This window comes from Pelophylax lessonae, assembly GCF_965119305.1.
Source record: "Pelophylax lessonae genome assembly, contig: HAP1_SCAFFOLD_213, whole genome shotgun sequence".
NCBI lineage: Eukaryota > Metazoa > Chordata > Amphibia > Anura > Ranidae > Pelophylax > Pelophylax lessonae.
In genome coordinates this window covers 43,429-60,433 of record NW_028120109.1, presented here as the reverse complement: position 1 = coordinate 60,433, position 17,005 = coordinate 43,429, and the positions used below count along the sequence as shown (strand labels likewise).

The window sequence follows — 17,005 nt, the reverse complement described above, 5'->3', positions numbered from 1 at the left end:
GGTATGGATTACTCACATTGCTCCAAGCTGGGCCAATCAAACTATAGCAAAAAAATCCATACCTGGCGTTAGCTTTAATGTTCCCCCTCCCCCGAGAGCTTCCAAATGCCCCATTGTTCCAGAACAAACTACAATTCTGAAATAATCCGACCATTTCACAGCACAAGCTTAGACACATCGAATGTTTAATGACTGACATAGCCAGCAGACACGGCGCCATATTCACAGAGAACTAGAAAGCGGAAATAGTAGAAGGACAAACAATGTGAATTCTAACGCTCCGTTCACAGAATGTTCTGGAATATTATTACACCGCGGGATCCGCTGACGTTACACCTTTTATTACAGCTAATAGGCGCCAGCAGCGGTGGGAAACACTTTCCAACACACCTCGAGATGTACCGATACCAGTGGTGCCGGAGGTGGTGTCAGTGGTAAGCTGCAGCGTGTTACATGGGTTCCACATTTGCAGCAGCAAACCTCGAGATACCAGTGGTGGTAGTAGTGGTGCAGCATGTTACATGGGTTCCTCTTCTGTAGCAGCACACCTCGAGATGTATAGATACCAGTGGGGACGGTGGTGGTGGCAGTGGTGCGGATTGTTACATGGGTTCCTCTTTGGTAGCACACCTCGAGATGTACGGATAACTATTGTTTTGTTTTCCAGCATATTAGAAAGAGCATGACCATGCAGAGGGTGTGAACTGGGCTGAATACGAGGCTTGGTGGACCCCACGGTTTGGGGTAGTCCTCTAGGACTTAGTCCTCTTTCTGTTCGAGACCTTCTTCCATAGCCTCATCCAGGGGTGGAGAGTACGTGGTGGTGGTGGCGGCGTTCTCAGATTCCTCTGGAGGAGATCCTCTCTCATGAGGTTTCTGAGAAAGAGAAATGAAAAAGGATTAGGAAGAAGTGACTGGAATAAAGGACATTAGAAAAGACGAAGAAGTGACTGGAATAAAGGACATTAGAAAAGACGAAGAAGTGACTGGAATAAAGGACATTAGAAAAGACGAAGAAGTGACTGGAATAAAGGACATTAGAAAAGACGAAGAAGTGACTGGAATAAAGGACATTAGAAAAGACGAAGAAGTGACTGGAATAAAAGGACATTAGAAAAGACGAAGAAGTGACTGGAATAGAGGACCTTAGAAAAGACAAAGAAGTGACTGGAATAAAGGACCTTAGAAAAGACGAAGAAGTGACTGGAATAAAGGACCTTAGAAAAGACGAAGAAGTGACTGGAATAAAGGACCTTAGAAAAGACGAAGAAGTGACTGGAATAAAGGACCTTAGAAAAGACAAAGAAGTGACTGGAATAAAGGACCTTAGAAAAGACGAAGAAGTGACTGGAATAAAAGGACCTTAGAAAAGACGAAGAAGTGACTGGAATAAAGGACATTAGAAAAGACGAAGAAGTGACTGGAATAAAGGACATTAGAAAAGACGAAGAAGTGACTGGAATAAAGGACATTAGAAAAGACGAAGAAGTGACTGGAATAAAAGACATTAGAAAAGACTGTCTCTGGACTCACCACCATCTCCTCCTCTTCCTCAATCAGGATAATCGGGAGATCCATTTCGGTTTCTTCCTCCGGCTCCTGCTTATGCTTTCCCTTCTGATCTTCCAGTATCTGTCGCTTTAATGACTTTTCCTGAGCAAGGCGTTTAGCGATGAGATCTTGACCTGATGCTTCTGCTGTCTGGTAGAAACAAAGTAATCAATATCTGTGTGAGAGGAGAACCCTTATGGTACAGAATATGTTGATATAACGTGAGCCCCATTACCTCTTCCACCATATCTTCATCCATTCTTGACTCTGCTTCTAAGATGGCCATGATAGCATGCGGTACGTGAGCCAGCTGGAGAAGGAATACGAAGCGGTCAGTCATATCTGGCCTCTATAGTCCACCTCTATGTGCCAGACTCTTAGATGGAGGCTACTGACCTGATTTGGTGTGAAAGCCCGGACATGAGCTAGAAGGGGGTCTCGAAGATCAGGACATGTCTGGAGGACGGACAGCAGCTGAGGAGGTGGAAGCTGTAGCAGGACACTGAACGACTGAGGTTTGGTCCTTTGGCAACATTTAATAAAACCTTCCCAGACCTTGGGGTACTTCCAGACCTGGAGGAAGAGCACAGCACAATATAAAAACATGGAGCCCTGCCCACATACCTGCAGGTTAGGATTTGCCAAGATGTGGTCCACCAACATTTGTGACTTGCAGGTACATTTTTGTCTTTGAATTTATTAGGGGACACGGGGTCAGAAGATAATCAGAGAGCTTATATGGGTTATCCTGCCACCTACAGGAGAACGGGATGCTGGCAGAGTAAAACCCTACCCACTCACATCATTCTTCAAGCAATATTAAAGCCAAAACCAAAAATGTGATATTACAGCTCATTAATCCTTCGGTGTGGTGGCTGCATTCCTTTTTTTGTTTAGGCTTTTTCCACCTTTATTTCACCTGGTGACCCTGCCAGTAGCACAGGAATTGAGTCTTAAGACCATGGGACATCCCCAAATAATAATTTGAGGACTGAGCAATAAAATAGCCCAAAACACTAACAACCCACAGAAAGAAGGATCAGTGGACATGCACAGAGAGAGGACAGCAGAAGCACCTTACTGATGAAATGGGGAATCAGCCACCTGGAGAAAGCCGTTTGGAAAATATGAAGAGAAGATCAGGAGGCGGCCATGTGACTTGTGAGAAAACCAATGCTATAAAAGGTCCAAGAACCTCGACATCTCAGAGAACGGGCTCAGGTAGAGGGGGAAAACCCTGCATTAATTAAGGCAAACTACCCCGCCGGGTGATAGAAGAGGGAGGATTCCTGTAGAGGGGGCACCCTGTGAGAAGAGGGAGGATTCCCGTAGAGGGGACACCCTGTGAGAAGAGGGAGGATTCCCGTAGAGGGGGCACCCCTGTGAGAAGAGGGAGGATTCCCGTAGAGGGGGCACCCCTGTGAGAAGAGGGAGGATTCCCGTAGAGGGGGCACCCTGTGAGAAGAGGGAGGATTCCCGTAGAGGGGGCACCCTGTGAGAAAACAGAAGAGTAGTCTGGTTCCCAAGCGAAGAAGTGGAAGGCCACAATCCTGATGGTCCTAGCACCACAGCACCACCCAGAAGGGGAATGGGAAATTGTTTGACAGGCAGGACATGGGGAGGAAGAATGATAGAGAGGAGGAGATGAGTATTGACCTTCCAGGATACTATGGCAGTCAGGGACAATGGAGAGAAGACAGCTCTGTTCCTATAGAGGACCTTTTAAAGTGGATCTGAAGGCTCTCTACTGTCATGCATTCTATGCAGTAATGTAGGAAAAGCTTCAATAATATGCAGCGTTCCCCACAACCCCCCCATTACTTACCCAATAGCAATCCAGCGGCGTGCAACTTCTTTGAAAGAGAGACACAAGGAGTGTGAGAACCAAGGTGTCAGGAAGAGGACATACAAGGCCAAGCCAAGACCCACGGGATACCAAGGGATGGGCGTTGCAGGATGAGGAACAGGAGGAGCAAGCCATGGTTTAGAGGTTCCTCGTGGTCATGAGTTAGGGTTCCCGAACGTCACCCTAGATGAGGAACAGGAGGAACAAGCCATGGTTTAGAGGTTCCTCGTGGTCATGAGTTAGGGTTCCCGAACGTCACCCTAGATGAGGAACAGGAAGAACAAGCCATGGTTTAGAGGTTCCTCGTGGTCATGAGTTAGGGTTCCCGAACGTCTCCCTAGATGAGGAACTAGGGTGACGTTCGGGAACCCTAACTCATGACCACGAGGAACCTCTAAACCATGGCTTGTTCCTCCTGTTCCTCATCTAGGGTGACGTTCGGGAACCCTAACTCATGACCACGAGGAACCTCTAAACCATGGCTTGCTCCTCCTGTTCCTCATCCTGCATCGCCCATCCCTTGGAATCCCGTGGGTCTTGGCTTGGCCTTGTATGTCCTCTTCCTGACACCTTGGTTCTCACACTCCTTGTGTCTCTCTTTCAAAGAATTGCACGCCGCTGGATTGCTATTGGGTAAGTAATGGGGGGGTTGTGGGGAACGCTGCATATTATTGAAGCATATCCGACTTCTGGGCATATTTTTTTATATACATACACGATACAAAATATAAAACTTTCACTGTTTTACAGTAGAAATAATAATTATATATTACAGTAGCAATATTTGCTGTTTTTTTTACTATAAAGGGCTATTTTTTTTTAACCCCATCATGACAGGTGATAAAGCATGCTGCTACTAAATGTCTTCTGCTTCCCATACATGTATTGGATTTTTGGACAAAAATATTTGCATCTATATTTGTTCAAAAATGATTTGTATATTCGTTGAATGGACGAGTGTTTGAAAATTCCACTTGCTTTTAACAATAAATTTTAAAATGAATAAAACTTCTGAGCAAAAACCACACCCACTACATGAAGATTCGTGTGATGGAGAAGTTTTCTATTCTGCTCCTTCAAATTTTCCTGTCACTGTGGTTGACAATGAACACCGAATGGACCCCACTAATGGTTAGAAAAATCAAATGAATGTTTTTAAAAATTTTCTAAAAAAGTGTAGTTTGTGTATGGCCAGCATAAGTGAGAGCGGGGGCAGGGATCTTGTATCAAACTACCTGCCTATTAATAAGAGTCTATCATGGATATTATATACCAATCCGGTGTGAAAATTTGCAAAACCGTGTTTTAGGTCTTTTAAAAATATTGATCTCTGATTTGTACCACATTTAAACCTCGAATAATACATATATCTGTCTCAGAGTGAATTAAATATCCGACTATATAGCCGGATATTTATATTTACCACTGCATATAGATATTCAAGAATATTAACTAAATTATACATTTTTTTTTTTTTTTTTTAAGCTTTTATCCGATTAGTCAATTAATCGAAACAATAATCGGCCAACTAATCGATTATGAACATAATCGTTAGTTGCAGCCCTAGTTTAGAGGTTCCTCATGGTCACGAGTTAGGGTTCCCGAACATCTCCCTAGATGAGGAACAGGAGGAACAAGCCATGGTTTAGAGGTTCCTCGTGGTCATGAGTTAGGGTTCCCGAACATCACCCTAGATGAGGAACAAGCCATGGTTTAGAGGTTCCTCGTGGTCATGAGTTAGGGTTCCCGAACATCACCCTAGAGGAGGAACAGGAGGAGAAAGCCATGGTTTAGAGGTTCCTCATGGTCACGAGTTAGGGTTCCCGAACGTCTCCCTAGATGAGGAACAGGAGGAGAAAGCCATGGTTTAGAGGTTCCTCGTGGTCATGAGTTAGGGTTCCCGAACATCACCCTAGATGAGGAACAGGAGGAACAAGCCATGGTTTAGAGGTTCCTCATGGTCACGAGTTAGGGTTCCCGAACATCACCCTAGATGAGGAACAGGAGGAACAAGCCATGGTTTAGAGGTTCCTCATGGTCATGAGTTAGGGTTCCCGAACATCACCCTAGATGAGGAACAGGAGGAACAAGCCCTAGTTTAGAGGTTCCTCGTGGTCATGAGTTAGGGTTCCCGAACATCACCCTAGATGAGGAACAGGAGGAACAAGCCATGGTTTAGAGGTTCCTCATGGTCACGAGTTAGGGTTCCCAAACGTCTCCCTAGATGAGGAACAGGAGGAACAAGCCATGGTTTAGAGGTTCCTCGTGGTCATGAGTTAGGGTTCCCGAACATCACCCTAGATGAGGAACAAGCCATGGTTTAGAGGTTCCTCGTGGTCATGAGTTAGGGTTCCCGAACGTCTCCCTAGATGAGGAACAGGAGGAACAATCCATGGTTTAGAGGTTCCTCGTGGTCATGAGTTAGGGTTCCCGAACGTCACCCTAGATGAGGAACAGGAGGAACAAGCCATGGTTTAGAGGTTCCTCGTGGTCATGAGTTAGGGTTCCCGAATATCACCCTAGATGAGGAACAGGAGGAACAAGCCCTAGTTTAGAGGTTCCTCGTGGTCATGAGTTAGGGTTCCCGAACGTCTCCCTAGATGAGGAACAGGAGGAGAAAGCCATGGTTTAGAGGTTCCTCGTGGTCATGAGTTAGGGTTCCCGAACATCACCCTAGATGAGGAACAGGAGGAACAAGCCATGGTTTAGAGGTTCCTCGTGGTCATGAGTTAGGGTTCCCGAACATCACCCTAGATGAGGAACAAGCCATGGTTTAGAGGTTCCTCATGGTCACGAGTTAGGGTTCGCGAACATCACCCTAGATGAGGAACAAGCCCTAGTTTAGAGGTTCCTCGTGGTCATGAGTTAGGGTTCCCGAACATCACCCTAGATGAGGAACAGGAGGAGAAAGCCACGGTTTAGAGGTTCCTCATGGTCACGAGTTAGGGTTCGCGAACATCACCCTAGATGAGGAACAAGCCCTAGTTTAGAGGTTCCTCGTGGTCATGAGTTAGGGTTCCCGAACATCACCCTAGATGAGGAACAGGAGGAGAAAGCCATGGTTTAGAGGTTCCTCATGGTCATGAGTTAGGGTTCCCGAACGTCTCCCTAGATGAGAACCCCCTCACACAGAGTATGGGGAAGCATTTGCATGGCCCAAGGAGAGAGGGGCACCAACCCTGAAGGCGCCTAATTGGTGACTATCAGTAAGTTAAAGACACTGGGAGGCGATTGGGGAAAATCTGTAGGGCAGTCCTATAACTGAAGATGTTTGGGGATAGTGGGAGGCCAGTTCCGGGAAACCTACAGACTGCATATGGTGAAGGAAACCAACACACAGGGGAACACCCAGAAACCGGGGCAGTGGAAGCTTTACAGAAAAGGACAGGTCTCATGTGATACAGAGATGAAACAAATCCTTCTACATAAGTTGTACCTATTTATCTGCAGCCGTCTGTCACCAACATTCAATTAAAGTGCAGAATTTACACAAACTCTCAGTTCTGAAAAGCAGGAGGCGGAGAGCTGAAGTTACATCAGTGAGGAGAGCTTTTGGAGCTGATTGGAGGGAAGGGCTAGACCTAGTTCTAACCTAGTGTGACGTATGAGAATCACAACCTGGGATGATGGGGAACCCCCACCCATGGCGATGGGGAACCCCCACCCGTGAATAAACACAGCAGACAGGAACAAATCTGAGGCTGTCAATCACAGGCTGTGTCACCATTTCTTTCTTGGTGTCAGAAACACTTGTCAGAAGTGACTCATGCAGATAGAGGAGGGGGGGGCAGGAGGGATAAAGAGTAAAGGGGGGGGGCAGAAGGGGTAAAGGGGGGGCAGACTCCTGCAGATAGAGAAAGGAGGCAGCAGACAGAAATGACACTTAGAGCTCTGGACTGAGACAAGCGCACACTACAGAGGGATCGGCTTTGTTCAGATTTCATGTCTGAGATTTACAACCACTTTAACCTACCAGAGTGAGGTGAAAGTCCCGTGAGGGAGAAATCAGAATATGAACGTGGGACAGAAATAAAGTAATTGGCTGGTGGGGCGCTGACCTCTGGAGAGTTTAAATGCCATTTGTTCCCTCGTAGGAGGCGGTCCAGGAACCCCAGTATGTAAATGTCCTGGGACAGTAACATAACGGGGATGTCGCTGGTGCATGCGCTCTAAAGGGGTGGCATACCCATGCTGTCCCTTCAGAGCCCCATGCTGCGGTCTGCGACTCCTGCGCGCATGCGTGGGAGTGACGTCCTTGCAGCGCGGCCAATTAGATGGCCGGAGCATGCAAACCCTGGTAGACCAGGTGAAGACGGAAACCCTCTCAGAGGTGAGCACTGGAGGGCTTTGTTCTAAGGTATCTGATAATGTGCTAGTACGCGATGCACCCCACACATTGTGCCTTTACCTTGCAGGCTTTTACAAAATAAATTGGTGCGGTTGACTGCCACTTTAACAAAGCTTCCTGGGCCATTAAAGCGGCAATTCCCCCCCAACAGGTTCATTGAGAGCTCGTGTTTCCTGCACAGTAAGTCCTCAGTCACATGGACGCGGTCAGGCAGCTGAAGCGCATTTCCAACTCGCTTACCCTCATTAAAAACGAGGAATGGCGGCACTCATTGACGCAGACAGAGAAATGAGGGCATGATGCATTCAGCAAGCGATACCTCCTGGCACTGCACCCCAAGGAGATGACTGGGGCCATACTACAACCAGCATACAACCGGGTGCAATGGGCACAGCTACGGCACAGTGAGGAGAGATTTCAGTATATCGCCTCCCGATTGCCGGCTGACTTTGTCCATCGCAGATTGTGAGTCAGCAGCCAGGCCCATGTGAAAGAGGCTGGAAAAGGATCTGGAAATATAAACTGTAAGAGCCCCCATGTGAGACATTGACCCTGTTTCCCCCATTAGAGGGTCCCGGTCCCCCGTTGTAAAAGACTAGAGCTTCAGCCTCTGCAATCAAAATGTGGCGGCACATCGGCAAAACCAGCCAAAAATCACTAGAAAGCCAACCTGCTTGTAGATGAGACGAGTCAGGATGTTCATGATGAAGCCACCAAGCCGAGGATACATGCCGAGCGCCTGGATGACGGTCCTCATGAGCAGCATGGGCAGAGGCGTGGTGTCCATCAGTTGCTGAAGAACAACAGCCAAGACTTCGGAGGTGTACACCGAGCGAACAGCAAAACAGAGATTGGTGGCTGCAAGGAAGACAGAGGGGCCAGTCAGGGGGGGGGGGGGGGAAGAGGGCAGAGATGCCAGTCAGGGGGGGGGGGGGGAAGAGGGCAGAGACGCCAGTCAGGGGGGGGGGGGGAAGAGGGCAGAGACGCCAGTCAGGGGGGGGGGGGGGAAGAGGGCAGAGACGCCAGTCAGGGGGGGGGGAAGAGGGCAGAGACGCCAGTCAGGGGGGGGGGGGGAAGAGGGCAGAGACGCCAGTCAGGGGGGGGGGGGAAGAGGGCAGAGACGCCAGTCAGGGGGGGGGGGGGAAGAGGGCAGAGACGCCAGTCAGGGGGCAGAGACGCCAGTCAGGGGGCAGAGACGCCAGTCAGGGGGCAGAGACGCCAGTCAGGGGGCAGAGACGCCAGTCAGGGGGCAGAGACGCCAGTCAGCGGGGAGAGGACAGTCAGCGGGGAGAGGACAGTCAGCGGGGAGAGGACAGTCAGCGGGGAGAGGACAGAGAGGACAGTCAGCTGGAAAGAAGGAGGACAAGGCAAAGAATTCCATAGCTTACCCTTAATGACCGACTTCATGTCACATTTACTGGAGTCAATGTTATGGAGAGCCACAAGCAGATCTCCGGGGGTGAGAGGAGACATGGAGGACGTCACATCACCTGAAAGAAAATTACACATATTGATTGATTCATACTGAGCCAGTACCATCCACACAGAGGCACGGGGCCACTGCCATCCACACAGAGGCACGGGGCCACTGCCATCCACACAGAGGCACGGGGCCACTGCCATCCACACAGAGGCACGGGGCCACTGCCATCCACACAGAGGCACGGGGCCACTGCCATCCACACAGAGGCACGGGGCCACTGCCATCCACACAGAGGCACGGGGCCACTGCCATCCACACAGAGGCACGGGGCCACTGCCATCCACACAGAGGCACGGGGCCACAGCCATCCACACAGAGGCACGGGGCCACTGCCATCCACACAGAGGCACGGGGCCACTGCCATCCACACAGAGGCACGGGGCCAGCACCTTCTATATGGAGGCTGACAGGGAACCAGTACCTAATTTGGAGGCTCACACACAGGGCTAGTACCAAATATATGAATGATACCACGGTAAGTCTGACACCAAGCCAATCAGAACTATGGGAGAGGTCCGATAGCGGCCCACCACAGGCTCTAGGAGAGGTCCGATAGCGGCCCACCACAGGCTCTAGGAGAGGTCCGATAGCGGCCCACCACAGGCTCTAGGAGAGGTCCGATAGCGGCCCACCACAGGCTCTAGGAGAGGTCCGATAGCGGCCCACCACAGGCTATAAAAAGTAAGGCTGTCCTGAATATATGATCACTGTATATAACCAGAATGGACTACATTGTCGGGCTTATTTGGGGAGGTTAAATTTAATAAGAAGAAAATTAAATGTTGTATTTTATTTTACATAGAAATGTGAAGCAGTGGCGTCCATTTTGTTAAAGGTTGTTAAAAGTTCAAAACTCCTTTTAGGAAAGGTGTCTATTCAACAGGTTTACCCCAAACATGCTGTGTTGACCTAAGGTAATAAATAGTCTGTTGACTTTCCTTAGATAGAAGTCTAAGACGCTATACTAAGGTATCTTATCTGTATATCAAGAGAGGCTTCAGTAAACATTTGTAACCTTGCTAGGCTCTAGAAGTTCTGTGATTGTAAGCTCTTTGTCAATATAAGGTGCAAAGTTTATTTGAAGATATTATTAATTCTGACAACATAAGGGCTGACATGACTACATGAAGCATGACGAGAATGGACTACACAAAGGCTGGTACTGGAACATTACTGATTTCACAATCTTACCATGCTGGGTTCCCAGGAGCCGGTTGAACACTTCCTTCACTACTATTGGGTTCAGTTTGATGAGTTTGGGCAAAGCCTGGACTACCTCTTTCTAGGAGAAGAAGTAATGGTGAGACGGACACTCTGCAATCACACAATGATATCATAATAAAGTACTAAATCCTACCTCTGCAGAAATAAAGGATTGGGCCGCACAGAGGATTGCCGGTTCCGCATGGCAGCACTGGGGGTATCGCTTTAACCACCAGGGGGACCCAACGCTCACACACACACCCTACCAGGGGGACCCGACGCCCTCACGCGCCCCTACCAGGGGGACCCGACGCCCTCACGCGCCCCTACCAGGGGGACCCGACGCCCTCACGCGCCCCTACCAGGGGGACCCGACGCCCTCACGCGCCCCTACCAGGGGGACCCGACGCCCTCACGCGCCCCTACCAGGGGGACCCGACGCCCTCACGCACCCCTACCAGGGGCACCCGACGCCCTCACGCACCCCTACCAGGGGCACCCGACGCCCTCACGCACCCCTACCAGGGGCACCCGACGCCCTCACGCACCCCTACCAGGGGGACCCGACGCCCTCACGCACCCCTACCAGGGGGACCCGACGCCCTCACGCACCCCTACCAGGGGGACCCGACGCCCTCACGCACCCCTACCAGGGGGACCCGACGACCTCACGCACCCCTACCAGGGGGACCCGACGACCTCACAACACCCTACCAGAGGGACCCGACGACCTCACAACACCCTACCAGAGGGACCCGACGCCCTCACAACACCCTACCAGAGGGACCCGACGCCCTCACAACACCCTACCAGAGGGACCCGACGCCCTCACAACACCCTACCAGGGGGACCCGACGACCTCACGCACCCCTACCAGGGGGACCCGACGACCTCACAACACCCTACCAGAGGGACCCGACGCCCTCACAACACCCTACCAGAGGGACCCGACGCCCTCACAACACCCTACCAGAGGGACCCGACGCCCTCACAACACCCTACCAGAGGGACCCGACGCCCTCACAACACCCTACCAGAGGGACCCGACGCCCTCACAACACCCTACCAGAGGGACCCGACGCCCTCACAACACCCTACCAGAGGGACCCGACGCCCTCACAACACCCTACCAGGGGGACCCGACGCCCTCACACACACACCCTACCAGAGGGACCCGACGCCCTCACAACACCCTACCAGGGGGACCCGACGCCCTCACACACACACCCTACCAGGGGGACCCGACGCCCTCACACACACACCCTACCAGGGGGACTGAACACACTCATATCAGTGTCTGCTGGCTTTGTACATTCTAGAGAGGCCGATAAAGCCACAAACTGATGAGAAGAGCCAAGAAGGGGGCAGCATTGCAGATACACAGCCTTACCTTATCCAGACCGTTCAGCACTGGGATCAGGAACCGGACATCCGGGAGACGCTTCTGATAGAGTTCACGCACGCGTTTCACTAGTTCAGGAGATGGAGGCACTAGTTTAAGAGAAAAAAATAAAAAAGTGAGCACATTCACTCACGTGACATGAATACAATGGGCGAGGAATGGACGGTAAAGCTGGCCATACACAGATGGAAATGTGAAGAGTGTGGGTTTCCCTGCTAAAAAGAAGCTGATCGATTAACCACATGGGGGGAGGCACTCGCCGGTCGGGGGTTCCACATCACTTTTAAGTCCAGAACCCTCCGATACAAAAATCAAACTGGCTCAGGGCAGATATCGCATCCATGAGATCATTATTCTACGCAACACACCTGCAAGAGGCAAACTAGTTTCACTTCTGTCAGACACCTTGGAAAACTTTCCATCGATCCGTGGCTAGAGCCAATCAGAATTCCTCCATTCACCTCATTATGTGTATGGCCAGCTTTGAGGATCCTCCATAACCCAAGGCCCATCCAATGGAGGACAGGCAGCACTGAGATACTCCAGAGGTTCCGGGAATCACCTTTATCTGTCAGGATGTGCAGGCAGCGGGTGACCAGAGTCTCCGCCCCTTTGGGGCAGTTCTCCACCAATAGAAGCAGCTCAGGGGAATTCATTCCCATGCCCCGAATCTGCAAACAGACAAAGAGGATTGGACATCAATTCCTTCATACTCAACTTCATCCAAGATATTCCTCCACCAAGCCCCTCCCCTCGACCAGCATTTAAAGAGACCCCGTCACCAAGAGGACAAATGACAGGTGAAATCAGAGAAAAGAGAAGTATTGTTACATACATTGCAAAAGTATTCGGCCCCCTTGAACTGTGCGACCTTTTGCCACATTTCAGGCTTCAAACATAAAGATATAAAACTGTAATTTTTTGTGAAGAATCAACAAGTGGGAGACAATCATGAAGTGGAACGAAATTTATTGGATATTTCAAACTTTGTTAACAAATAAAAAATTGAGCATGCAAAATTATTCAGCCCCCTTAAGTTAATACTTTGTAGCGCCACCTTTTGCTGCGATTACAGCTGTAAGTCGCTTGGGGTATGTCTCTATCAGTTTTGCACATCGAGAGACTGAAATTTTTGCCCATTCCTCCTTGCAAAACAGCTCAAGCTCAGTGAGGTTGGATGGAGAGCGTTTGTGAACAGCAGTTTTCAGTTCTTTCCACAGATTCTCGATTGGATTCAGGTCTGGACTTTGACTTGGCCATTCTAACACCTGGATATGTTTATTTGTGAACCATTCCATTGTAGATTTTGCTTTATGTTTTGGATCATTGTCTTGTTGGAAGACAAATCTCCGTCCCAGTCTCAGGTCTTTTGCAGACTCCATCAGGTTTTCTTCCAGAATGGTCCTGTATTTGGCTCCATCCATCTTCCCATCAATTTTAACCATCTTTCCTGTCCCTGCTGAAGAAAAGCAGGCCCAAACCATGATGCTGCCACCACCATGTTTCACAGTGGGGATGGTGTGTTCAGGGTGATGAGCTGTGTTGCTTTTACACCAAACATAACGTTTTACATTGTTGCCAAAAAGTTTGATTTTGGTTTCATCTGAGCAGAGCTCCTTCTTCCACATGTTTGGTGTCTCCCAGGTGGCTTGTGGCAAACTTTAAACGACACTTTTTATGGATATCTTTAAGAAATGGCTTTCTTCTTGCCACTCTTCCATAAAGGGCAGATTTGTGCAGTATACGACTGATTGTTGTCCTATGGACAGAGTCTCCCACCTCAGCTGTAGATCTCTGCAGTTCATCCAGAGTGATCATGGGCCTCTTGGCTGCATCTCTGATCAGTCTTCTCCTTGTATGAGCTGAAAGTTTAGAGGGACGGCCAGGTCTTCGTAGATTTGCAGTGGTCTGATACTCCTTCCATTTCAATATTATCGCTTGCACAGTGCTCCTTGGGATGTTTAAAGCTTGGGAAATCTTTTTGTATCCAAATCCGGCTTTAAACTTCTCCACAACAGTATCTCGGACCTGCCTGGTGTGTTCCTTGTTCTTCATGATGCTCTCTGCGCTTTAAACGGACCTCTGAGACTATCACAGTGCAGGTGCATTTATACAGAGACTTGATTACACACAGGTGGATTCTATTTATCATCATTAGTCATTTAGGTCAACATTGGATCATTCAGAGATCCTCACTGAACTTCTGGAGAGAGTTTGCTGCACTGAAAGTAAAGGGGCTGAATAATTTTGCACGCACAATTTTTCAGTTTATTTGTTAACAAAGTTTGAAATATCCAATAATTTCGTTCCACTTCATGATTGTGTCCCACTTGTTGTTGATTCTTCACAAAAAATTACAGTTTTATATCTTTATGTTTGAAGCCTGAAATGTGGCAAAAGGTCGCAGAGTTCAAGGGGGCTGAATACTTTCGCAATGCACTGTAGTTACATAGTAGGGGAGGTTGAATAAAGACAATAGTCCATCCAGTTCCCCCTGTGTAGGTGTGTGTGGGCGGAGTTCCCCCTGTGTAGATGTGTGTGGGCGGAGTTCCCCCTGTGTAGGTGTGTGTGGGCAGAGTTCCCCCTGTGTAGGTGTGTGTGGGCAGAGTTCCCCCTGTGTAGGTGTGTGTGGGCAGAGTTCCCCCTGTGTAGGTGTGTGTGGGCGGAGTTCCCCCTGTGTAGGTGTGTGTGGGCGGAGTTCCCCCTGTGTAGGTGTGTGTGGGCAGAGTTCCCCCTGTGTAGGTGTGTGTGGGCAGAGTTCCCCCTGTGTAGGTGTGTGTGGGCGGAGTTCCCCCTGTGTAGGTGTGTGTGGGCGGAGTTCCCCCTGTGTAGGTGTGTGTGGGCGGAGTTCCCCCTGTGTAGGTGTGTGTGGGCGGAGTTCCCCCTGTGTAGGTGTGTGTGGGCGGAGTTCCCCCTGTGTAGGTGTGTGTGGGCAGAGTTCCCCCTGTGTAGGTGTGTGTGGGCAGAGTTCCCCCTGTGTAGGTGTGTGTGGGCAGAGTTCCCCCTGTGTAGGTGTGTGTGGGCGGAGTTCCCCCTGTGTAGGTGTGTGTGGGCAGAGTTCCCCCTGTGTAGGTGTGTGTGGGCAGAGTTCCCCCTGTGTAGGTGTGTGTGGGCAGAGTTCCCCCTGTGTAGGTGTGTGTGGGCAGAGTTCCCCCTGTGTAGGTGTGTGTGGGCGGAGTTCCCCCTGTGTAGGTGTGTGTGGGCGGAGTTCCCCCTGTGTAGGTGTGTGTGGGCGGAGTTCCCCCTGTGTAGGTGTGTGTGGGCGGAGTTCCCCCTGTGTAGGTGTGTGTGGGCGGAGTTCCCCCTGTGTAGGTGTGTGTGGGCGGAGTTCCCCCTGTGTAGGTGTGTGTGGGCGGAGTTCCCCCTGTGTAGGTGTGTGTGGGCGGAGTTCCCCCTGTGTAGGTGTGTGTGGGCAGAGTTCCCCCTGTGTAGGTGTGTGTGGGCGGAGTTCCCCCTGTGTAGGTGTGTGTGGGCGGAGTTCCCCCTGTGTAGGTGTGTGTGGGCAGAGTTCCCCCTGTGTAGGTGTGTGTGGGCGGAGTTCCCCCTGTGTAGGTGTGTGTGGGCGGAGTTCCCCCTGTGTAGGTGTGTGTGGGCGGAGTTCCCCCTGTGTAGGTGTGTGTGGCTGTAATCATCTCACATAGCCCTGAATGTTCTGATCCTTGAGATGTACGTCTAAGAGTCTCCCATACTTCCCACAGAAACCACCTCTTGTGGTAGGGAATTCCACAATCTTGTAGCTCTAACAGTAAAGAAGCCCCTGTGTTGCCCGAGGTAAAAGTGTAAATGCTTACTTGTACTTTGATGACTTTGTGACTCTCAGAAAAGTTGACTACTTCAGGAAGAGTCATTTCCCTACCCCCACCCTCCCTCCTTACACATCATAGCCCCCCCCCCTCCTCAGGGTGTCTACTTGCTTTCTGTGCAGGCCCAGCTCCTATGTCCCTCCCCTTTCTAAGATTTTATGTAGAAGCCATGGGGAGAAGAGACAATTGAGTGGCAGCTCTGTCTGCTAAGACTGATGACATCACATCCAAGATGGCGGTGGCCAGCATTAGTCTGAGGACTTCTAGCTGTCTACACAACAGAGGCTTTTACAGGGTTCAATTCAATCGATTCACATATTAAATCTTAGGAGAAGATTGTTAATAGCAGGGTCCCTAATCCTGATTGGAGGTCCCTTGTCTTACCGGAGTTTCGATGACCCTCAGCACGGTCCTCTTGATGTCGGCGGTGGCCTCGGTGTAGACGGAGGCCAGTTCATGGATGAGTTTGTGATTGTGGGGGAGCAGAGCCAGATAGAGATATAAACAGTGCTTAACAGTGTCCTCTGTCCAGGGGGCCGCCACCTCTGAGAGAAGAAGAACCGGTCAGGAATGGGACCACCAGAACATTCTACAGGACTGAACTACACAGACAACAAAGTACCCCACCTGTGTCCTTATCTGCCCCAAACAGCACTGAGGGGGGGTTGGGGTGAGCCAGGAGCTGCAGGTAATTCAGGGCAAACTTCTCTATATACTGATGAAGAGCCTCCTTCTCATACATCCTCTTTATAAGGTTCAGAGCCTGCTGACGGACCTGAGAAGACCGAGGACAGACAGTGAGTACTACAAGAGGCTGCGGAAACTGACCGGGGCACTTAGGGTCACCTACCTTATCCTTCTCATGGGAGCTGAGATCCAGAAGAAGATGGAGGTACTGGAACTGCCGAGCCGGGCGAGTCAGAATGAGATCCCGCAACGTAGACATCCCCAGGTAAGTACGGCCCTGTGTGGTGACAAACCGAGACTCACTACCATGACAGGTCACATGATATATCGCTACCTACCCTCCATACTGAGACCGAGCCAATCACCACCTACCCTCCATACTGAGACCGAGCCAATCCCCACCTACCCTCCATACGGAGACCGAGCCAATCATCACCTACCCTCCATACTGAGACCGAGCCAATCACCACCTACCCTCTATACTGAGACCGAGCCAATAACCACCTACCCTCTATACTGAGACCGAGCCAATCACCACCTACCCTCCATACTGAGACCGAGCCAATCACCACCTACCCTCTATACTGAGACCGAGCCAATCATCACCTACCCTCCATACTGAGACCGAGCCAATCACCACCTACCCTCTATACTGAGACCGAGCCAATCATCACCTACCCTC

At 50.2% G+C, this 17,005-nt stretch overlaps 1 protein-coding gene across 1 annotated transcript in view; it reads right to left on the bottom strand.

The window, feature by feature from the left end:
* Window positions 1-555: 555 nt before the first annotated feature.
* The window catches only part of LOC309543560 (symplekin-like), a 59,168-nt gene continuing 42,718 nt past the window's right edge, over window positions 556-17,005 (bottom strand). The window contains exons 11-22 of the mRNA XM_082276031.1: window positions 16,487-16,600; window positions 16,264-16,411; window positions 16,021-16,181; window positions 12,396-12,504; window positions 11,822-11,922; window positions 10,420-10,510; window positions 9,134-9,235; window positions 8,416-8,603; window positions 1,948-2,124; window positions 1,787-1,861; window positions 1,534-1,701; window positions 556-876 (exon numbers count right to left, since the gene is read on the bottom strand). Coding sequence (XP_082132157.1) covers window positions 760-876; window positions 1,534-1,701; window positions 1,787-1,861; window positions 1,948-2,124; window positions 8,416-8,603; window positions 9,134-9,235; window positions 10,420-10,510; window positions 11,822-11,922; window positions 12,396-12,504; window positions 16,021-16,181; window positions 16,264-16,411; window positions 16,487-16,600 — 1,551 coding nt within the window. The 3' untranslated portion in view covers window positions 556-759. The remainder of the gene's footprint in view (window positions 877-1,533; window positions 1,702-1,786; window positions 1,862-1,947; window positions 2,125-8,415; window positions 8,604-9,133; window positions 9,236-10,419; window positions 10,511-11,821; window positions 11,923-12,395; window positions 12,505-16,020; window positions 16,182-16,263; window positions 16,412-16,486; window positions 16,601-17,005) is intronic.